The 23055-nt window shown below is 49.1% G+C and overlaps 1 protein-coding gene across 19 annotated transcripts; it reads right to left on the bottom strand.

Moving 5' to 3' along the window:
* Window positions 1-601: 601 nt before the first annotated feature.
* PGAP2 (post-GPI attachment to proteins 2) lies at window positions 602-22755 on the bottom strand. 19 transcript variants are annotated; one of them, XM_040489170.1, is made up of 9 exons: window positions 22639-22755; window positions 13890-13910; window positions 10827-11001; window positions 6775-6949; window positions 2795-3047; window positions 2546-2652; window positions 2022-2084; window positions 1820-1928; window positions 602-1613 (listed from the first exon to the last, which is right to left on the bottom strand). In XM_040489170.1, exons 3-9 carry the CDS (start codon window positions 10958-10960, stop codon window positions 1483-1485), a joined length of 972 nt encoding a protein of 323 aa, XP_040345104.1. In that variant the 5' UTR covers window positions 10961-11001; window positions 13890-13910; window positions 22639-22755; the 3' UTR covers window positions 602-1482. The 19 variants fall into 19 exon arrangements, with proteins under 19 accessions (XP_040345104.1, XP_040345105.1, XP_040345095.1 ...); XM_040489171.1 differs by having other exon boundaries at window positions 6775-6849; window positions 22639-22751; XM_040489161.1 differs by lacking the exons at window positions 13890-13910; window positions 22639-22755 and adding an exon at window positions 13546-13670 and having other exon boundaries at window positions 6775-6849.
* Window positions 22756-23055: the final 300 nt, after the last annotated feature.

The following is a 23055-nucleotide window of genomic DNA, read 5'->3' on the forward strand; positions in this document are numbered from 1 at the left end:
ACTGGGAGCCTTTTGTTTCCTGTAAAAGGGGACAGGAGACAATAGGCTTCATTGTGGTTCCCCCCAGCCCCCAATTTCCCTAACAAAGCTCTGGGCTCCCTTGGAGGGGCCAGTCTTGCTCTGGGGCCCAGCCACAGATTCTATAGTGGACTGAGATGCAAAGCATTAAGAAAAACTTTGTGATCTGAGGCTCAGAAAGGGAAAAGTTGAGAACCATCAGCCTGCAGGCAGGTGCTCACAGTCCTGCACTTGAGAGCTGTTGCCTTACACCCGAAGGTGGCAGGTCTCACCGACAGAGCTGGGGCTAGAACTAAGGCCTGTGCCTCAACCCAAGACTCCCCCAGTTATCCCAGCTACCAAGCCTGGAGTCATTACAGGGATAGCTCAGTCACTCCTCCTCACCAGAATTGTGGCTTAGACCAGTCTTAAGACACTCCAGATCTAAGGTGGGAAGAGGGGGGATAGGGGGATACCACTTGGAATCATACCCTGTCATGGACTTTTTCCCTCCATCCTGGAGCCTGTCCCTCACCCCAGTTCCAATTAAAGAAAGACGAGTCCAAGCCCCAAGACAAGTAAGGCTAGCCCAGACTGTTGGCAAAAAAAAAAAAAAAAAAAAAAAAATTTATTTTCCTTTGAAATAAAATGTACAACCAAAAGAGGTCAGGGCATGGGGCAGCAGGGAGGACAGCAGAGAGCCCATTTTGGGGCAGGAATCTGCCTCTAACTACCCTACACCTTTGCCAAGGAGGAAGAGTCGGTGAGCCATGGATTTCAGAAGGGAAGGAACAAATGCTGTGCCAGTGCTTTTCCTGGAGCAGGACATCCCTCAGGTATAGAACACTACCTCCACAAGGTAGTGTCAGAACCACACACTGGCAGAGCCCTTACAGATCCTACAGCCCTCCTACCCCCAACCACCTGCATGGACATACGAAGGCTTAGATGGGGAAGGGGTACACACTAAACAGGAGGTGAAGTCAGAGCTAGAACACCTGGGCAAACTTAGCAAGGGACTGTGGCACAGGCCTGGGCATGTGCAGGAGATAATCACATACACCAGTCAAGTGAATGACCCCGTGGAGAGAAATGGCTGTGGTTTTCAGGTAGCAGCCACTGCTCAGTGGTCCCTGACCTCAGCAAGAGGTGGCTATGTAAAGGCCAAGAACCGATGGTGGTTATAAACCTCAGCACTTTTTTTAGCACCAGATGGTGGAGCTCTCCTAACAGCTCAGCTTCTTGGGGCCTCTCCGATAAGGGTGATGCTGCTTGAAGGTCCCTGTGCCTTCAAGTGGGGTGAGGGAAAAGAGAAGCCAGCAGGGCTACCTAAAACCCTGTCCTGTGCCCTTCTGCCCTTCCTCCCCCTCCCCCAGCTTCAGCACAGCCCACAGAGGACACAGGGTGGGGAAGGCCAGAGTGGTGTCTTGTTTCTAGTTTCTGGGCAGTGGACCGCCTCCTCCTTTCTAGTAGGAGAGAAAGGGTTTAGAATCGCTTTTCCTCAGGCTGGGAGGTAATGAGCAGCTCCTTGTTCCCGAAGTCCCACCAGGCTGTCATGTGGAACGCCATGTTGGTTAGGACAACGGTGTACTCCAGGATGGCGAAGATGGTGTATACTGTTGCAAGGGCACAAGAACAGAGCATGGTGAGACTCCCGCCCCTGCCCCCCAGGGGCCTCTTGATAAATCGCCACCACCACACATCTCTACAGAGACACACTGGCAGTTAGCCCCCAAGGCCACTGCCATCTCGCACAGTATAGACAACATCATAACTGTCCCATAGCCACTGTGACCACATACGGATCCCAGCCTGGCCTCACCTCCAGCCTCACAATACATGTTGTGCCGAAAGTAGACAGCCAGCGCCGTGAAGAAGGAGATGAAGTTGATGACGAAAAGCCGCTGTTTCCAGTTGTAGGACTTGCGGTCCTAGAGGATGGGCTGTCTGATCACTCTGCAGCCTGTTGGATATGTGTGGGCAGCCTCCCCTCTTAGCCCCAACTCCTGAGGGCTGCGTCTTACCTCCCTTGGTTTTGGAAGGGGGCACAGGCAAGGGCAGCAGGAATGATGGGCATGTTCATATTCCTGCGTTTGGGAGTATAATGAAGCCAAGGAGCAGTGCTGTCCCTGCCCCTCCCACTTCAGCAGGATGGAATATGAAAGTTACTCAGAGTCACCCCCCAATCTGACACCTCCACATACTGTGGGGAGAAGAAAGGTGTCGGGGGGGGGGGGTGGGGAGGGGCACTGGAGTTATTACAGACCACAGACCCCTGACACAGTTCCTAACCCACTGCAGCCTGGGTGCTGTCCCTCATTCTACCATTTGGAGCCTCCATCTCTTCTATTTTCCAGTCTCCATTAGTACCCGACCACAGTCCTAGATTCTGACCAATCCATCACCCTCCACTCATCCCCAAGCCCCAGCCTCAGCCCGGATTCCCATTAGAACTCTGGTTCCCATCTCACCATTACCCGCATCCTGAGGACGGGTGTCCTTGATTTTCCCCTGGGCTGCTTAGAGCCCCACTAGGGGTAGACCGTACCTCCTGACTTACTGTGTGCTTCTTGGTCAGCCGCCAGAGAATGCAGGTGAGGAGCATGTGACTGAGGGAAGAGGCGATGAACACAATAAAAGCATTTTCGTGGATGGCTGGAGGGAGAGAGGAGGGTTGGGAGCGGGCACTACAGGAAGCATCCTAACCCCTCCCTCTGAAGGTCTGAGTGAGGGAGGGCGCAGGGGCGACCCTTCCCAACCCTTCCCCTGCTCCTCCTTCCCTCATGTGGACACCCACTGAAGTCCTCGGAAGAGGAGACGTAAGTGAGCACTAGCAGTGCGAGGTTCTCGACGACGTTGAGGCCAAAGTTGAGGCGGCAAAGCGGGCGGTAGCCAGGACACGGGGACGCGCAGCTGAGGTAGTGGTTCCAGTAGGCGAAGGCCACCAAGAAGCGGGGCGCTGAGTGCAGGCCGATGCAGAAGCGCCACACGTAGCGCTGGGGCACCTCCCCACCAATGGCCGAGCTCACCGAAGGCAGGTAGTTGGGCACCTAGAGAGTTGTGACCAGTCTGGTGGCAGGCCTCCACCAGCCCCACCCACCCACCTGGAGATCCTTCTCTCCATCTATCAAAATCACGCTGGCCCTCAGAAGGCTCCGCTCCAGCCCTTTCCTTTCCCGGAGGTCCTCCTTCAGGCACCTCGAGAGACAGCTCTCCTGGGAGACATCCCTTTCCAGGTCCCGGACCCCAATGTGCTTGTTCTCATTCCCCAAGCAGCCTGGGGTTTGTGCAGGGACTTGGTTGGACCTTTTCCATCTCCCTATACATGGAACCTACATATGGCTGGGGAAGCTGTAGACAGGTTCAGATGCTCTCTGAGCCCATAGCACAGAGCTATGGGAGATTCCATGGCCCAGGACCCCAGATTCAGTCCTGAGGACAGGGATGAGTCACAGACCACCTGAGCTTCTGTGCTGGATTCACGGCCCACCTGAGCTGTTCTTGACTGCTCTCAGTTCTACTAACTCTTCTGGGCAGGTGTTGCCAAGGTGGTAGAGGGTACTGTGAGATCCTGGGGGACCTGGGTCAGGAGGATACCCCCACCCTGATCATGCTTAAGAAAGTGGGTGCTCCTAACCTGGGGTAGTCTAAGAAAATGACCTATTCTTGTGCATCCCTCCCATTCCTCTTTCTCAAAGCCTAGAATTCCTTATTCCTTCAGGAACTGGAGCACTATTCTTCACGGTTGAGGAAGGAGGAGGAGATAACACACAGCTGCGAGGACTGGTGTGTTGCTCGTGTGAGAGGGTGAGAGGATGAGGGAAGAACAGTCTAGATGGGGACAGGAAAGCCAGGGAGAGGAGGAGGATCTCTCAGACTCCAGGGTCTGGAGCAGTGCTTCTACCTTTAACATGCGTACAACTAACCAGGGATTGTGTGAGGATGTTGGGGGTCTGGAATCTGAGAATCTGCATTTCTAAAGGATTCCAGTACTGGAAGCTACCGGTCCGTGGCACTCTCTTTCTGTGGACTTTTTTAGACTGTCAGCAAGAACCAGAGCAGTGCCAGAGCCCAGGGACCCAGAGAAGGAATGACCGTGCTGTGACTATAGCAGGACCAGTCTTCAGAGATGGAGTTCTAGAAGATCCCCTCCTTTCTCCTAATGGTGATACTGATGGATCAATGCTGGGAACATAGGCAATGGTGGACGCAGCTCACAGGGCAGAGGTGGGCCTGGGGTAACGCCAGCCAGGGGCTTCGCAGCCTTCACAGAAAAGGAGACAGATTCCCCTCAGCACTACCAAAGGAAGCTAAGTGTAGAGCTCTCTGAGAGGGGGCCGCTCCCAAGGCCATGGCTTGAGATACCATGTAGCTTGAGACCAGGCTCAGATACTCACTCTGAGTAATCAGTAAAGAGACAGCATGGAGGCTTTGGAGCCACACAAACCAGGGTCTGCATCCCATCTCTGCCTTTATTAACCTACTCAAGGTCACTTCACCTCTCTGAGCTTTAATTTCCTCGTTGGCAAAATAGGGACACTACCACCTACCTTGCAGGATGATTGTGAATATTAAATATGATGTATGCAGAGCATCTGCAGTGTTTAGCACACAGCAGGTACAAGTTATGGCTTTCAGAAGACAAACTTCCCTGAAAAGCCTGCAAATAGCTGGTGAGCTATGTGGTTATTGAACATGGGAAGCCTGCATGGGAGTGACAGGCAAGAACTGTAACTTCAACAGAGACTTCTGAGCCCTCCAAGCCTCCTTACTTTTCTACCCCTCTGGGCAGGTCCCCTAAGTAAGGTTAGTGGGAGTGCTGCCTCTGTTTCCTAGAATATTCATTCTGAAAACTCCTGTCCCCATCCCAGCTACTTTAAGGAGAGCAGGACCAGCATGAGCTTTTTGTCTGTTTGTTTGTTTCCTCCAGCATGAGCTTTCTAAAGCTTGGCTGGGAGAGCCCAGAGCCCTAACTGATGCTGGGAAACAGGTAAATGGTAGAGATGGCAAAAATCTGGGAGGACACCACAGGAAGAAGGGAGATTTAGGGCCCTGTGGCTACTGGTGTCATCCTCATAAGCTCCTCTCAGATTAGGGGTGGAGATAGGATGCTGAGAGCAGGGATTTCCTCTTACCCCCACCCACACACACAAATATACATGCACGCATGCACACACATGCATAATCAGTATAGATATTCATTTATGTTCCCCCATCCCAAGCACACAAGTTCTCCACTCACCAACTATGCCAGCAACATCAGGAGCTATCAGAGACCAGGTGCCCAGCTCACCCCAAATCTCCCCATGAGCTCAGAGCTAAGGGTACTGAAGTGGGAACATAACCCCTTTCCCCAAGAACAGAAACCCTCTACATCCTAGAGGATGTGGCTCAGTGGACCTGTGGCAGGGCGGTAGATCAGAAAGTCACATGGTATAAAGGGTGAAGGTCCAAAAAATTCCCTATCAAAGCACCTCAGATTTCACCAATTGAGATTCATTCCTTTGATAAAAGTCCCCCAAACTTACGGATGACTTTGCTATCTACTGCCCCCATCCCTTGCCAACTGAACAAGACCTCCCATTCCTATCAATTCAACCTGCTACTCTTCTCTGGACTCTATCCCTGCCTCTCTACTTTCATAGTCCCTATTTTAGCTCTGGTCTTCCCAGTAACATGATCTATTTGCACTAGCCTCCTTACTTATCTCCCTACTCTTGCCCCCTGCCCTTAAATCTGTTCTCCACTCAGGAGCCAGAATGATCTTCTAAAGCATAAATCTGATCGTGTCCCTTTCCTGCTTAAAATCTTTCCAAAGCTCACCACTGCCCTCTGGATAAGATCAAAAGTTGTCAGCCTGGCATTCACAAAGATCCTTCTTTACCCCCATAGCAGAAATGCCCCCTGGTCCAGGAAGGAAGTCTTCCCCAACACCTAGGCTGGATTAAGTGCTTCTTCTGGGCCCTGTGATCCCTATGCTCCCCTTCATTCCTTATGTTCCCCTTTATCACAATAGGAGTCCCATTTCACTGTGCTGTGACTGTCTGTGTCTAGGACCGTGTCATGTAAGATGAGAGGCTAAGGGCAAGTCCATGTTCAGTTCCATCCTTCTGACACAGAACCTCTACCCCTAGGCCCTCAGGAAAGGCCTGGTGGACTGCTCTTGGAGGCAGGGAGCCCATCTGGGTTTCTAGCTGGCAGAGTCCTGAGTGGACACAGGTTAGGGGGCCCGAGGCTGCCAGGGGAGAAACCAAGCCTGAATATTCCAGGGCAGGGCTGGGGGTGTTCTCAGGCCATGTCCCCAGTCTGGGTTAAAGCCACTTATGACCTCTCCTGGCTCCTGGCCCAGTCTAACTCCCCAGTCCTGGCTTCCTTTCCAGTCTGGTCTTTCTTCAGCTTCCTCCTCCCTCTCATGACCTCTCTTGCCTACTGCCCTCCCTTCCCTTCCCCTTTCCCCTCTGCTCCCTGGCACTCTCTGTAATCTTCTACTCTCGGAAGACTGTGACTCCACTCTCCCTGAGTCTCTCCCCACAAATTCCCACAACTCTGACTTGCCCCCCACCATCCCTTTATCCCTTTCCCCTTTCTCTGACCCTCCGCCTTCTCTCTTACTCTCTGATTCCACTCTTACTGCCATCTCCTGACCTGGCCCTGACCCAGGTGTGGGGGAGCCTGGCACTCACCCCACAGTCAGTGGCCACCGTGTACTCAAAGTGGAACACCAGGGACCAGATGATGCAGAAGAAGAAGCCGAACATGGGGAAAGTGATGACCCACCAGATCATGGCCGTGAAGCGGAGCCGGAACACAGTCCCATCTGGATCCAAGGGCTGGGAGGCCGCAGAGAACATCCTGTAGGGAGTGGTGCCCAGGCAGGGCGAGGGACACAACTTGGGGCCTGGTGGGACACCTGGGCCTTGGGAAGTGGAGCCTTTTCCAGAGCTGGCTCCCTCTATAGGGAAGAGCCAGAGTAGAAAGAACATAAAGGGAAATGGAAAGCAGTGCAGAAGGTAAGGAGGTACAGAGAGAGATGGGGCGGGAGCAGCTGAGTCAGGCAGGGTCAGCTCTTAGGAATCCCTTTGGCACAATGGTCCTATAGGTCCACCTCTTAAAGAACCTGGAGAATAGAGGCTCCCAGTGGCCTGGACATGGGAGTTTGATGGGCCACTTCAATCTCAAGACTCTCACAGCCAACTCAGAAGGATCAGAGGTAGAAAGGTTATTACTTCTGTTCCATAGAACATTAGGACTAAGATTTTAGCCACTTGACAGATTAAAGCTCCCAAGTCAAGGCTTTCTTCAGGTCACATAACCTAGTCAAAGGACCCTTGGCTCAGACTGGTCCAAGCCCTCCCACTGACCCTGTCTGACCACATTCCTCCTCTTCACCCAAGTTCAACCAGGAACAGTGGGAGTGCCCAGAACCTATTTCAATGGGACCACAGGCTGCCAACCAGCCCACCCCCAGGCTCAGAATGATCCAAGCCTCAGGTCAACAGTACCATCATCTCAAGATACCAGGGTCCCTGCAGAGGCTTCTCCTTCCTCTCTAAGAAGACTATGTCACCCAATCCAAAGTTTATGGGAATCTGAGGGTCACGGGAACCTTCTCCACTCAGCTTGAGCCTATTGTGCTGGGCCAGACCCAGCAAGGACAGACCCAAACCAAGGGAGCTAGCTTCTTCCACTCCCTTCTCCTGCTAGGCAGAGAAGTCCCTCTTCCCACCCCTGACTGCCCCAACTACCATGACTTGTGAGATGGGTTCCCTTCTGGGGGGCAGACAGAAAGGCTTTGTATTCAAACGCCTAGGACCAAACCTCCCTTGGGACTCATACCACCCACGATTAAGGGAGCCCTAGTTCACTAGTCCAGCTCAGCATCAAGGAAATGGGGGAGGGGGCGCGAACTGAGCAACACTCACACTGGGTGCTGAAGGATCCGGGGCTTGGGTTGAGAGTTCTAGCCAGACTGAAACTATTCTAAGACTGGAGGGTCCCACCCCTAGCTCTCCAGGGCCTGCCCTCCCGCCCACAGAGCTCAGATCTCCACGCCTGCCCAAGCACACAGCCCTCCCAGGACCAACAAGACCATATCATAAACCCTGGAACACTCTGCAAAGGTAAGAGTGATAGTGGCTAAAGTCAGCCCACAACAGCTTCCTTGTCAGGGATGGGGGTGGGGACCCTTTTGAGAGTTGTATCCTGGGATCCAGGCAGTTTTCAGGGAAAGAAAAGGGAGAAAGCAAAATAGGATTTCACCCCTTTCTGTTGAAGCAGGAGTATGTCTGTTGGGCCTCATTGGAGAGCTAGCTAATCTTAGAACAATACATTCAGGATCCAAGACAGATCTGGACGGGCCTAAATATGAGGTTATCAGTGTCCAGTCTGGACCTGTGCAGAAACAGCTAACTCAGCTCAAGATGCCTTTAACAGGGGTCTAACAGCCAGTAATAGGAATGCAACGGTACTACTTTTCTCTGTGCTACCCAGGCCATATGAAGACCTATGCCCAGATCAGGGCCTCATATGAAGAGAATAGTGACCGACTGGGCCAAGTCTAGGGGCGCACGTCCTGTGAGGGTTGCCTGAAAGAACTGGAAATATGCTACCTAATAAGACTAAACTCGGGGACCCCTACCCCCATTACTGCCATCCCACCTCTGTAGGGCTGGCTTGATGCCAGGAGGAGAGAGAGTAGCTCTCAGGCTCCCAAAGCAGAGCCAGTGCAAAGGCAAAGATTCACCAAAAAGAGAATGTCATGTCCACTACAAGAAAGAGCTTGCTAATTGTTAGTTACTAAGCTTCCTTAGAATAGGCTGCCTGGAGAGGAAGGAAGCTCCCCATCACTGGAGATATGCAAGCAAACACAGAGTCATCTAAATTACAGATGTGTTAGAGTAAGGTTACTTTTTTTATTCCTAGGGTTGGCCATTTCTAGAATACTCCAGGTGAGAAATTCAGAGCATACATCCACCTGGGCTGCCCCAAGGTGGCTCCAACATGGTAGTCCCAGAGAGTGGGGACAAAATACCACCTGGGTCCCTAAGCTCAGTCCTGCCCCAGAGTGATCAGGTATCCCTCCTGCAACTACCTATGCCTTAGGATCCCTAACTAGTATGTCAAGAATGGGTTATAGGTATGCCAGATATGCTGGCTTACTGATCCCATTAGCCCTCAGGAGCCAGCCATGAGGGGCAAAGCAAACAGCCTATTCCATTTAATTCCATATGCCTTACAAATATAATTTTCTGCATGGACTAAGACTTGGTCTCAGGCTTCCTTTTCAAAGGGCACTGGGCTGATGCAGGGGGGAGGGGGTCCTATTCATTTATTCAACCAATTCTTCCTGATTCAGATGTAGTGCCCACCTTGAAGAAGCTCCTGGTCTGATGGGGAACAGAGATACAAATATGATATGATAGAACTGTATGAAAGATAAAACAGGGAACTGTGGGCACCCAGAGGAGAGAGTGATTAAGTCTTCCCCAAGGAGGCTAGGGAACGTTTTTCAAAGGAGGAGACATTTGAGGAGGGTTTTGCAGGATACAAAGGAGTTGACCAGGTGAGAGAAACATTTGATGCATTATCTAAGGTGAAAACTTGGTCAAGAAAAGCCATTGTTTGGATCCTTTTCGATCCTCCCCCTCAAGATCACCTGGTCAGCCCCTTTTTGTCCAGTCCTATTCTTTCTGATAGCTCCCAGCCCTGGGTCTCATAAGACTGGCTGCCTACCGCTCAAGGCCAACATCTACCCATCGACAAAGCAAGGAGAGAGAAAACTTCCAGTCATAAGAACAAAAGAAGTAGGCCCCACTCCATACTGCCATTCAGACCCCACTTCTAATCATAGTCCTATTTCTGGAGCAAATGCTCTTTATAGGGAGGCAGGAAGCTGAGCTGATTGGGGGCCTTCAGAGCTCTCTCTGATGCTCTTCCAAGGGTCCATGTCCAGGCCCTGCCTCCTTTCCACCTAGAGCCCATGGGCTCTTCCTCTCCTGCCCTGCCTTCCAACCTTACAATCTCTTTTCCTCCTACTCCTTCTGCTCCTCACCCTTCACACTTCCCAAACCACCTTCCTATCCTTCCCCTATCTGGAGCTCTACACTACTCCTGAGAAGGAGGATGGGAATTGCCAACCCCATTTTAAGACATGGGAAGCTGAGGCTCAGTCTCTGTGTCTCAGGTAATACAGAGTCAGTGGATGAAATTAGGAGTGTAACAGAGGTCAACACAGGTCTGACCCTCTTTACCCCGAAACATTACAGAGGAAACTCACATCTTTCCTCCTGGCCCAGCACACCATATCCCTGCTCAGAGGGCACATGCCTACCTGGGGAACATAGGCCATGAACACATATATACACACATCATCAGGCCCCCATCCAGACACACACAGATATGGTCTCTCCCAGACACATACAGTCACGTCCCTTACAGTCACACAGATGCATACATAATCACATTCTCACAGAGACAGGCACAGCCCACAGTGCCACACTAAGAGGCCCCAGCACCCTCTAGCCCAGTCCTGTTCTCTCTCCATCCCCCACGAAACCCGGGGGCTCTTGAATCTGCCCCTCTATGAAGTAAGGATTGAATTCTGGGGCTGCCCAATTTCAATGACTCCAGGCCCTAATGACCTCCATGGAAAGTGGCAGAAGGCTAATTCCTGAGACCTCAATTTGCAGGTACCCAGCAACCCAGTTTGTCTGATGGACCTCATTGGAGAGCTCACTAATCCTGTTACAACAGAATCAGGATCCAAAATCGATCCAATTGGACCTGAATATGAGATATTCCTTGACCCCCCCCCCCTTCGCAAGCCCTACCCCACAGTGTGTGGCCGTAGTCTCCTTGAAGTGGAAGAGCAGGGACCAGAGGATGCAGAAGAGGAAGGCGACAAGTGGACAGCAGACTGTGACCAGGGCCACCAGGGTGAAGCGGAGGCGGACCAGGGTCCCATCCCGGTCCAGTGGCAGTGGGACCTGGTACATCTTGTCAGACCTGGGGATGGAGTAGTATGCTGTCAAGGCCCAAGGCAGCAAGGCTGGGACTCTGTGGTAAAGCCAGCCCTTGTGCTGAGTCCTCAGCTTAGCTGAGCCATGGGATGGAGGGTCTGAGAAGAAAGCCATCTAGCCCCTAAACTTGGGACAGTTCCTGCCCTGGATGGGGACGATTGACTCAGAATCCCAAGAGGACATTCACCCTCAATTTCAGAGGAAAGACAATGAAGCAAATCTGTGCTAAAATGAAGCCTGAATAGATTGGGAGAGTTTCTTCTCCCCTATACCTGGCTTTACAGGTCTATGACAACAGGAGCTGGTTTAACTGGTCTCTCTTGTTTCAGGAACCAACCCTAAAACCTCCCAGTGAACAGAATAGTCCACCTTCTTTCACAGGCCTTTGAGCCTCTAGACTTCAGTTCTCCCTGCTTCACCCACTGGCCCAGGGCCTTCTGTACCTTCGGTCCCTTCCCAGGCTCTGTGTGTCTGCACCACAGTGCACAGCAGCAAGGGCTCCATGGAAGCCAGTAGAACCCTGACCCCCTGCTCGTCCCCACCTGCTGCCTCATGTGCTCTGAGGATGAAAGGCTTTGCAGAATCAGGCCTGGTGCTAGCCTGGGCTTGCTGTTTGCTGGAAAGAGCTGCCTGGTCAGCTTCTGGAGGCTTCCCAGAACCCGTGGGGCCTGTCCATCCCCCTCCAGAGATGAAGTAAAAGCTCCTGAGAACTGTTGACTCCCTGCTGAGATGAGGATACTAAGGTTAAGAACTATAATAACCAGGTATACACCAGCAATCCTAGCCCAGCCTCCCTAAGTGCACAGAGGGGAAATTGAGGCTAAGAGAGGAACAAGAACCTGCTCAGGGTCGCACAACAACTAGAAGGGAGAGCCAGCAGTGGGGAGATGTAGGGCCCACAGGGTCACAAACTGCAGCCCCAGCCTTCTTTGACCCCTTCGTCTCTGGGACAGACCTCTGGGTAGAAAGGTCAGGTTAGATCAGATTAGGAGGGGAGAGAGAAGGGGCACCTGTCATTAGAGAAAGAAAGGTAAATCAAATCCTATATAGATGAGTCAGTGAATCCTGTCCCCATTGCAAAGGCAGAGAAACCAAGATGCAGAGAGAGAAAGGCCCTTCCTCAAAGCCAGATGCTGAGCCTGACAGAAAGCCATCCTTGGAACTTAGGCTTCTTGTGGCCAAACTAGGGCTGGCTCCAGATTCATAAAGAACCCGCCCTTATGGACTCAAAGGTCTTGCCAGATCAAGTCCCAACTCTTCCTGGCCCCGCCCTCAGGAAGAACCTGAAGCTAACCTCCTAGCATTCCAGAACCAGGTGAATACGCCTCTGTGTTCTCCTCCATCTTCCCCCACCCGCCTCTCTTCCAGGCCTGATTAGTCAGCCTGCCCCAGTAGCCCAACTTCTTTTCTGCCTTCAGGAGCCAGGGATCTCCCAGAGGAATTGGAATTGGAGCTGGTGCCCCTCCCAAATTGAACACATTTCTTGGATCATCCCCAAATGGACTATAAGTCCCTAGAGACCCTAGAAGGGGAAGGACTTCCCCACCCAGCCCAAACCCTGATTTGGTGCTTGTAGCAGCACTAGTCCCCTCTCTGAAGCCAGTGGCTCTAGAAGCCTCGGGAACCACTGGGATGCCCAAACTGAAGAACAGATCCTCAGGGAATGAATAGGCACTGCTTGAGGCAGGGGGTGGGTAAAGAAGTTGGAGGAACAATCTGTTCCACTGCTTGGAGGTATGCCTGGCTCCTCTTTTAGCTGTGTGACCTTGGGCAAGTCATCTAACCACTCTGGGTCTTTTTCCACAGTTGTGCAACATGAAGATCATGTGGTTTAGATTACTAATATGGCCATTCCAACATGGTCATTTTACTTCTCCAGGCCTCAGGACAGGGAGCTCACTACCTGAAGGGCAGCTCTTCAGTCCCAGTCAGCTCTAACTTCTTCATACGTACTACTTAGCTGGAAACTGCTTTCTTAGGAGTACCCCTACCTTATCTCCAAAGGTCCCAGAGATCTTCTCAGCCTCCAGCCAGAATCCATACTTACTGGGTACCTTCTGAGTATGAGGCACCCTGCTTAGTGCTCCACATACATTGTTTCTTTTAACCCTCACTATAATTCTACGAGGCAGGCCCTATATAGCCTGTGTATTTCCATTTTACAGAACAGGAAACTGAGGCTCAAGGAGGTTAAAAACACTTGCCCAAGGTCACAGGCTAATAAATGGAAGAGGTGTAATTTGAAATTACTCTATCGGGTTCCAGAGACGCCCAACACCTACATCCCTGGCACCTAAAGAGAAATCCCCATCAGCAGACCCTGGAGAATGAAGGACAGCTCAACCAGTGCACAGCCAGCACCATGTGGGAGAGCAGTAGGGGTAAAGGGTTAGTTCAGAAGTCGGGACAGCAGCAGATCCTGGGCAAGCACCAGCACCTTGGGGCTGGGCGGTGAGAAAGCTGGACCTCGTGGCGGAGCTCCCCCAAGTGGGGTTGCCCCGCGATCCGTCACACCCATCCCCATACTCACCCAGGCTGTGGCGGCGAGGAGGCCGCGCCGGCGCAGGCCGGGCGCTGGGGGAACCCGAGGGGAGCCCAGGCCCGGCCTGGGGCAAGCGGCCGGGGGCGGGCCGGAGCGGGAACGGCGGGGGCGGGGCCAGCGCGCTTGGGGAGGAAACTGCGCCCAGATCCTCCATTGGCCCCTCCCCACTTCTGCGGACCTAGACCCTTGGCTCTCCGCCTTGATCCGGTGTCCCCTTGTGCCATGCCTCTCTAGCTCTGGTCTGTCCCACTAATTCCTGTTGCGTGGGGGCAGCCGGAAGAGCCCTGGACCCCTGGGTTTGACACGTTGGATAAGCCACCTTGTCACCTTACCTCTCAGCGGCGTTCCATCACCTGTTGAAAGAACATAAAATCGGTTCAACAAGCCCCGAATTCTCTAATTTTCTAGTCTCGGTGTCTCCTGCCCACGTCCCCATTCTAGCCGAATTATCCGGCCTCGCCCTTCTGAAACATTAAAACAGTTTTGCCCCAGCCTCAGCGCCCCTCCCCCTAACTTTGCTCCCCATAGCCGATTCCCGGCATTCAGCAAAGGGAAGAGCACGTTATAGGTAGAGAGATCAGGGAAGCCCACCCCAAAAACTCGGGGCCAGAGCTGTTCCCGGCTTTGATCAGGAGAGGGCGCTCTGTCCTGACATAACAGAGCAAGGCTCTCCTTTCCCCAGTCCTGGGTCTGCCCCACCACGAGAGGGTTGATCCGCAGAAACCAACCCAGCCCACAGGGTTCCCTCCCCACCCAGACTGACCCCTGAAGGAACCCGAGGAAGATTCTTGGGGTTGTCAGAGCACCTGCAGGGGGTGAAGACCTCTGACCTAGACGTAGTTACCATCACAGTTTTCCTAGTCATATATCCCCACAGTAATAGCACATTTTGAGCACCCTCTGTTTTCCAGGCACTTTTCTATTTTTTATGCATTATCCCATTTGATCCTTATAAAAACTCCATGAGATGGATACTATTAACATCCCTGTTTTAGAAAAGGTATGTTACCTATTCACACAGCTATAAATGTCAGAAACAGGATTGGAGTCCCGCACCTGAGGTCATTCCCTTAATCCCTCCCTATATAGTTGACCCTGGAACAACCCGGGTTTGAACAGCACGTGTCCACTTACACGTGGATTTTTTGATACAGCACAGTACTATAAATGTATATTTTCTCCCTTATGGTTTTAAGAAAAAAAAAATTGTTTTTTAAAGTAGGCTCCACACCCAATGTGGGGCTCCAACTCACAACCCCAAGATCAAGTCACATGCTCTACCAACCGAGCCAGCCAAGTGCCCCCTCTTCCTTATGATTTTCTTAATAACATTTTCTTTTCTCTAGCTTACTTTATTGTAAGAATATGTCATACAAAACATATACAAAGCATGTGTTAATCAATAGTTTGTTATCGGTAAAGCTTCCAGTCAACAGTAGGGTATTTGTAGTTGTTTTGGGGAGTCAAAAATTATACATGGAGTTTTTACTGTGTGGGGGCGGGGGGGGGGTCAGCACCCCTAACCCCTGCATTGTTCAAGAGTCAACTGTATAATGTTAATCCCACAAGGTAGCTACACTCACCATTTTGCATGTGGATACAGAGGCTCAAATTTGATTAACTTACCAGAGATCTTTTTCATGCATTCATTCTTGTTCATTCACTCAGCCTAGCCCTTTCTGTGGCAGGCCCTGACTGGGCAATGGTGGCAGACCCAGAGATAACTCACTCCTGGAGGCTCCAAGTCTGGCGGGACAATGTCCTATTCTAGTGACTTTGAACTCCTCTCCACCCTGTGCTTTAGGGTCCCAGGGCAAATGAACAATTAGTAAAACTGTACTAAAAGAACCACCTCCTTTTAGTTTCAACGATTAGATGTAGGTTTTCTACTTCAGGGCTTTGTGTCATCTTCTTTGTCTACCTCCAACATACAGATGCTTGCTCCTGGCCTTTATTCCCTGTCTTTATTCCCTGACCCTATTCCTTGTCTGTTCCTTTGGCCCTAAATACCATTCCCTGAGGCTGGGTCCCTTCTCTGTGCCTCTAGACTACCCCCAATGCCTGAAACTTGAGGTGCATTAATCTTGCCATTAATTCTTTGGTGATTTGGGCAATTCACCATACAGTCCTGAATCTCAGTTTCCTCATCTGTAAAATGGTTTTAGGAATATCCACAGCACAAGGTTGTCCTGGGGATTAAGTGAGGTAAAACAGCAGTGTGCCAGGTATGCAGGAGATACTCAAGACACCCTGGCTATTGTGATGAGATGTGGAAGCTATGGTCTGAACTTGTCCTGACTGAGCCTTTTCTTTTCTTTTTTTGATTTATTTTTTAACATTTATTCATTTTTGAGAGTGAGACAGACAGAGCATGAGCAGGGGAGGGGCAGAGAGGGAGACACAGAATCCAAAGCAGGCTCCAGGCTCCAAGCCATCCACACAGAGCCCAACGTGGGGCTCGAACTCATGGACCGCGAGATCATGACCTGAGCTGAAGTCACACGCTCAACCGACTGAGCCACCCAGGCACCCCAAGACTGAGCCTTTTCTGAACTGTGTGACCTCAGCCATCACTGACCCTCTCTGAATCTATTTCTTCCTCTGTCAGTTCCAAAGCCTATCACCTTGATTTACGTGAGGAAAAGTAGAAGAATGAGTTCTTACTAGGCGCAAGGAACTTTATGTACACTTTCTTATTCAATCCTCCTAATAATCTGGTGAGGTAAATTTGATGGAATATATTTTACAGATAAAGAAGTTGAACAAGCATCTAAGCTTCTAGTCTTGCCTTCAATTCAGTGGGCAGTCAGTGTTTGCTGAATCGGCATTTGTCTGTAATCCAAGTAGTTGCTGCTGCTGCCCTTGAAACCTTCCAGTGTCTCCTGTCCTCCTGGTTGGTTTGCCTTGTGCCTGGACATACCTCAGAGAGGCCTGTGCCTGAAATAGCACCAATATTGTCCAGCTTTGGCCACAGTCACTGCTCCACTCCCCCTGTCCACACATACATACTAGATTCCCCAAGCTGACTGAGCATTTATTTACAGGGATGCTCCAGCCCGCAGTAGCATGGAGGCAGTACAGAGGTGGGAAGCAGAAGAAAAGTGAATGTGGGATGTAGTTGTTAAGGAAAGCTTCCTGAGGCTCTGCTTCACTGGTTTCCTTGCTCTTCTAACTCTTCATCATCCTCCCCATTTACAGCCACATTGGCTCTTCTTAAAACACAGATCTGGGGGTGCCTGGGTAGCTCAGTCGGTTAAGTGTCTGACCCTTGATTTTGGCTCAGGTCATGATCTCATGGTTCGTGAGATCGAGCCCTACATCGGGCTCTGTGCTGACAGCACAAAGCCTACTTGGGATTCTCTCTCTCTCCTTCTCTCTCTGTCCCTCCCCAGCTGATGTTTGCTATCTCTCTCTCTCCTCTCTCTCTCAAAATAAATAAATAAACATTTTAAAAAACCATACAGATCTGATCATGTGTCTCTCTTGCTGCAAATTGTTTAGCAACTCCCTATGGCATTTAGGATCAAGAGCAAATTCCTTAGTGTGGTATTCATCATCCTTCGTTATCTGGCCATCCTCTACTCTAGCAAACACATATTTTACATTCTAGCTACGCTCATTTTTTCCATGAGCTTTGCTCAACTTCCTCCTTATCTCTCCGTAAGCACCATGATTCACCCACCTCCCCACTCCACAGGAAGCATTAGAAGTCCATCACACCTTTATTAGGACTGACCACAATGTAGTGAAATTATTAAGTGTCTGTTCCCCTCTCCTTCCTGGAAACCCATTTAAGGATGGAACCCTCACCTGTTCCACTTATTTCTGAATCTCTCAGCTTAGGCCAGAGATAGACACAAAGGAAGCCCAGAAAATATTTGATTGAAGGGTTGATTTAATTGAATTGGGTTTTGAAGGATGGACAGGATTTGGATGTATCAAGAAGAGATTTAGGAACTGTAAGAAAAGCCTTTGAGGAAAGACCACTGTTGTAGGGGTAGAGGCAGAATAAGCATGGCTAGGGATAGGTAAAGAGGCAAGGACGCAGTGCTAAAGATACCCGGTTTCAGGCCAAACTCTGACCCTGCCTCCCGGGCAGCCTCAGGAAAGTCTTCCAGGGTTGTTCTTTGTTCTTCCTAGAGATCTTTTTCACACCAGAGGCATCCTCCTCGGATGACTTTAAACTATCCACCCTAGGCACACCCATCTTGCTGTAGGCCCATTCTGCCTCAAATAGTAATTAAATCTTCATTGTATATTTTGTTCTTCATTGTTCAACTTTCTCTGGCTCCCCTATCACTTCTAGGATGAAATCTTAGTTTGTATCTCTGGATATACTGAGCTCTTTCTTGGTCCTACATCTTTTTTCTCTCTGTTCCTCCGACCTAGGATGTTTTTTTTTTTCCTCCATCTTGGCAAACTGTACCATAAAGGTATTGATTAATAGCACACTTAGGAATGCATATGGGAACTTCTAGGGAGATCACTAAAATAATATAAAAAGAGAATTTAATTTCCAAGCTGGTACAGGAGGAAAAATGAAATAATCCAAAAGAATGTTAAGAAAGCAGAGATTTAGGGGTGTCTGGGTGGCTCAGTCAGTTGAGTGGCTGACTCTTGATTTTAGCTCAGTTCATGATCTCAGGGTCGTGGGATTGAGCCTCATGTTGGGCTCAGCACTGAGCATGGATCCTGCCTGGGATTCCTTCTCTCTCTCTCTCTCTCTCTCTCTCTCCCTCTGCCCTTCTCCCCTACTTGTGCGCACACACGCTCTCTCTAAAAAAAAAAAAATACATATGTACATATTTTTTTTCTAAGCAGAAATTTAATGGAAAATAAGCACTTGAAGAGATGGTCAATATCATTAATCATTAGGGAAATGTATATGAAAACCACAATGAGATGTCACTTCATAGCCCTTAGGATGGCTACAATTGAAAAAAAAGGAATATAGCAAGTATTGGCAAGGATGAGGAGAAATTGGAACCCTCATCTATTGCTAATAGGAATGTAAAATAGTACAGCCACTTTGGAAAACAGTCTGGTAGTTCCTCTAAAAGTTAAACATAGAGTTACCATAGGACCCCATAAATCTACTCCTAGGTATAAACACAAGAGAACTGAAAACATATGTCCATGAAAAACTTATACACAAATGTCCATAGCAGCATTATTCATGGTAGCCACAAGGTAGAAACTCAAATGCCATCAGCTTATGAATGTATAAACAAAATATGGCATATCCATAAAATGGAATATTATTCTATCATAAAACAGAATAAAATTCTGATACACACTATAACACATATGAACCTTGAAAACATGTTAAGTGAAAGAAGTCAGACACAAAGGCCACATATTGTATGATTCCATCTATAGAAAATGTTCAGATAGGCAAATTCATCAAGACAGAAAGTAGATTAGTAGTTGCTAGGAGCTGGGGGAAGGGGGAAATGGGGAATGACTGCTAATTGTCTGGGATTTCTTTTTGGGGTTATGAAAATCTTCTGGAATTAGATAGTAGTGATAGTTGCACAACTTCATGAATACAGTTGACCTTTGAACAACACAGGGGTTAGGGACACTAGACCCACACAGTCCAAAATCCATGTATAACTTTGACTCCCCAAAACCTTAACTACTAAGAGCCTACTGTTGACCAGAAGCCTTACTGATAACATAAACAGTTAATTAACACACATTTTGTATGTTGTATGTATTATGTACTGTAGTCTTACAATAAAGTAAGCTAGAGAAAATAATGTTATTAAGAAACTCATAAGGGAGAGAAAATACATTTACAGTACTGTATTTATTGGAAAAAAAATCCTCATATAAATGGACCTGCACACTTCAAACCCATGTTGTTAAAGGGTCAACTTTACTACAACCCTCTGAATTCTATACTTAAAATGGGTAAATATTATATTATGTGAATTATATCTCAATTAAAACAATCTGGCAGGACTGCACCTCAAAAAATGGAGGTTATTATTACAAAAAAACTAAAATGAAAAACAAATTAAGGAAAAAACCCAGAAACAGAACAGTAGGACAAATAGAAAATGTTAGATTAAATTCTGAATATACCAATAAATTCGTTAAGTGTAATAGACTAAATGCTCTAGTTTAAAGTCAAAGGTATTCACATAAGATTTATAAAAATCTAATTATATGCTATTTATAAACATCATTCCTCCCTTCAGTTGTAGAAAAAGAGGAAGGAAATCAACATTTACTGGGTGCTTACTGTGTGTCAAACATGTGCCCAGTCCATTGCAAATTCCCTTATTTGACATTTACAATCACTTTACAACATGGGAATTTTTGTGCCTTTTCATAGACAAGAAAACTGGGTCACAGAACAGTTAAATAATTTGTGCAAGGTCTAAAAAGTAGGAAGTCTGGTACTTAAACTTAGCTGTTTGACTCCAACTCTGTCACTCTTTCCTACGCACCACCTAAGAAATCTAAACCATTAGGGGGCGCCTGGGTGGCTCAGTCGGTTGAGCTTCGAACTTCGGCTCAGGTCACAATCTCATGGTTCGTGAGCTTGAGTCCCACATCTGAGCTGTCAGCACAGCCTGGAGCCTGCTTTGGATTCTGTGTCTCCCTCCCTCTCTCTGCCCCTCCCCTGCTCATGCTCTCTCGCTCTCTCTCTCAAAAATAAGTCATTTAAAAACATTAAAAAAAAAAAAAGAAAGAAATCTAGGCCCTCACTCTAAATTTTTTTTTTCAACGTTTATTTTATTTTTGGGATAGAGAGAGACAGAGCATGAACGGGGGAGGGGCAGAGAGAGAGGGAGACACAGAATTGGAAACAGGCTCCAGGCTTCGAGCCATCAGCCCAGAGCCTGACGCGGGGCTCAAACTCACGGACCGTGAGATCGTGACCTGGCTGAAGTCAGAGGCTTAACCGGCTGCGCCACCCAGGCGCCCCTAGGCCCTCACTTTAAAAGGAAGTCTCTTGCCCTTCCCCGATTCTGCAATCCTTATGGGTCCTGTCTCTGCTCTGAGCACCAATCCTTCAAAGCTGCTGCATAGGGTGAGTTCTCAGAGTATGTATCTGAGACACTGGGGTTTCCCAGGAAAGCTGGACTTTCCTTTGCTTTGTCTCTCTGGGCCAGAGCAGAGTGTTAAGCTGTGGACTTCTTGGGCTCCTGAAGCCCAAGAGAGGGTTTGGCTCAGCAAGTTTTTGTGAGCATGCACCAAACTTCTTTTCTTTAGAGGTGAAGAAGGAATGAAGAGACTAGAAGGGGGTTATGAGAATTAGAGTGAGAGTATGTGGTCCACAAAGTCCTTCCGAGGGCAGAAGTACCTGGGAATGATGAGCATGTGGGCCACATGCCTACCAGAGTATCTAACAAGAGGTCCTTCTATTTAGAAATGACCATGGTCATAGGAAATTGCTCCCTGCCACACTCCTCATCTAATGTCTCTTCCTCCAGTCTTCCCACAAGTATGTGGGATCCTACTTAAGGATCTCAGCTCCTGAATACCTGCCAGCACTTTGACCTGAATGTATTTACTTAATTAATCACTTAAAACATATTTCTGGGAGCCATTTCTGTGTCAGAATCAATGTCTTAGAATAGTTAGAATGGGAATTCCTTGACATTTTTAAAGAATAGGAATAATTATCATTTATTGAGGGCTTACTGTATACTGGGTACCATACTAAATGCTTTATCTCATTTAATTCTCTCGATAACCTTAAAGGCAATTACAGTTGTTACCCTCATTTTACACACAAGGAAACTGAGGCTTAGGGGTTAAAAATTTGCCCAAGTTGACATAGCTAATAAATGGTTGGGATCAGGAGTAAACTCAGGGTTCCCTAACTCAAAAGTCTCACACTTCTACGACTATTCTACTTAAGAAAGTCATTCATCCATTCATCAAACATTTAATGTGCACCTATACTTTGTGCCTGGGCTTAGGGACACCAGAATAAATAAGTGGAGGAGAGGTTTAATCATATTTGGGTTTCAGGATTGGAGGGTGAGAAATCAAATGTTCTGTAGGTCAGTGAGGAAGCTATAGTAAACTATCCAGGGAGAACTAATGACTTTCCAATGTAGAACACAGGAAAGGGAGGATGAAGCAGAGGGATATTTGGATGCAGGAGTGGGGGGAATGTGGCTGGAGTCAGATGTTTAAACTAGCTTTACTATTTGACCATCCACATATTTATTTGTTTCTTCCTCTGAGCATCTACTGAGCACCTACAATGTATCAGATTTCTACTGTTATCTTATTTCATCTTTACAAGCATTCCACTTTTGGCCAAATTAGTCAATTATTTGTAATCCCTCGCTACCACTGAACACTCAGAGGGATTTAAATTTATCTACTTTTGGGCAGAGCCCACTTCAATTCTGTGTTGATGTTCCAGGAAAAAGTGGTGGTGGAGAGGTAGTCTGAATAGGTTTTGCTTTCTGAGCACAGTCCCTGCTATTCTGCATGGGACCCTCAGTCACTAGGTCTAGTTTCTAGAACATGCTCAACCTTCTCCCTTGTAATATCAAGCGTCTGTCCTGGGCTAGGCCACGGGAGAAAGAAACCCCAATGAATAAAACGCAGCTCTGACTTCTAAGAGCCTGAGCACAGAAGACAGGAAAATAATAGGATACAAAGTGACAAGGCTGTAACAGAGGCCTGCCCAAGCATTAGCCAAACTCCCTCAGAGAAATCCGGGAATGTATCCCAGAGAAGGCAGGAACATTTGAACCAGGCCTTTAAGACAAATAGGAGTTCCTAAGTGCAGGTGGGAAAGAAGTTCCAAGAACCCTCATTTGTAACAAATCCTATGTTGAGCCATTCCCTCACGGCATGCTCATAGCGTACATTAGAGAGATTCAAAGAAGGAAAGGTTGTGATGAGGCCGGCATGGGTTGGGAGACCAGGAGGCCAGGTTTTGGGGCCTCGTAGCAGCTGCAGGCAAGCTACACGGAGAGACAGACCTCCCAGGAGGGCCCTCCAGCTCCGCACGTGGTCTGGCCAGGAAGTGCGGGCAGGACTACGGGGAAGCCTTCCCATCACCGCCCGCGGACTGGGGCAAGGAAAGGGTAGAATAGTTACCATGCCATCGTTGGAGCCTCCCCTCTGATTGGCCCGAGCTTCAGCAGCCCGACTGTCTCGGCTCCAAGGAAGGGGGAGGAACCTGTGTATAGCGTCACCTCTCTTCTCCCACACCCCGCCCGATGCACCCCCACGCAGCCACTCACAAGCCCACTTCGAGGGGGGCCCTGTATGACGTCACGACTCCTCCAGCCAATCTCGGCAGAGAGGGGCGGGACTCCATGTCCCTCCCATCGCCCCTCCCCGCTCCTCCCCGTAACTCCTCTGTCCCTCCTCTTCCCCCCTTTCCTTTTCTCCCGAAGACCGCCCTCACGTTCGGTTTCAAAAGACTCGTTGCCCAATGAATAACAGGGCGGGCCTAGAGTGGCGGCGGCTTCTGCCAATGCTCAGACAGCGAGGGCGGAGCGTCGGGAGCGA

The sequence above is a fragment of the Herpailurus yagouaroundi genome, unplaced genomic scaffold, assembly GCF_014898765.1.
Source record: "Herpailurus yagouaroundi ecotype Mexico unplaced genomic scaffold, PumYag 180, whole genome shotgun sequence".
Classification (NCBI taxonomy): Eukaryota; Metazoa; Chordata; class Mammalia; order Carnivora; family Felidae; genus Herpailurus; species Herpailurus yagouaroundi.

Excerpts from the sequence above, each read along its gene's own strand:
- PGAP2 (XM_040489167.1), bottom strand. The coding sequence starts at position 13,781 with ATGGCACAAGGGGACACCGGATCAAGGCGGAGAGCCAAGGGTCTAGGT. Across the intron at positions 6,850-13,545 it reads TCCTCGCCGCCACAGCCTGG|GATGTTCTCTGCGGCCTCCC; the intron begins GTGAGTATGGGG and ends CACTCCCTACAG. Across the intron at positions 2,653-2,794 it reads CTCCTCTTCCGAGGACTTCA|CCATCCACGAAAATGCTTTT; the intron begins GTGGGTGTCCAC and ends CTCTCCCTCCAG.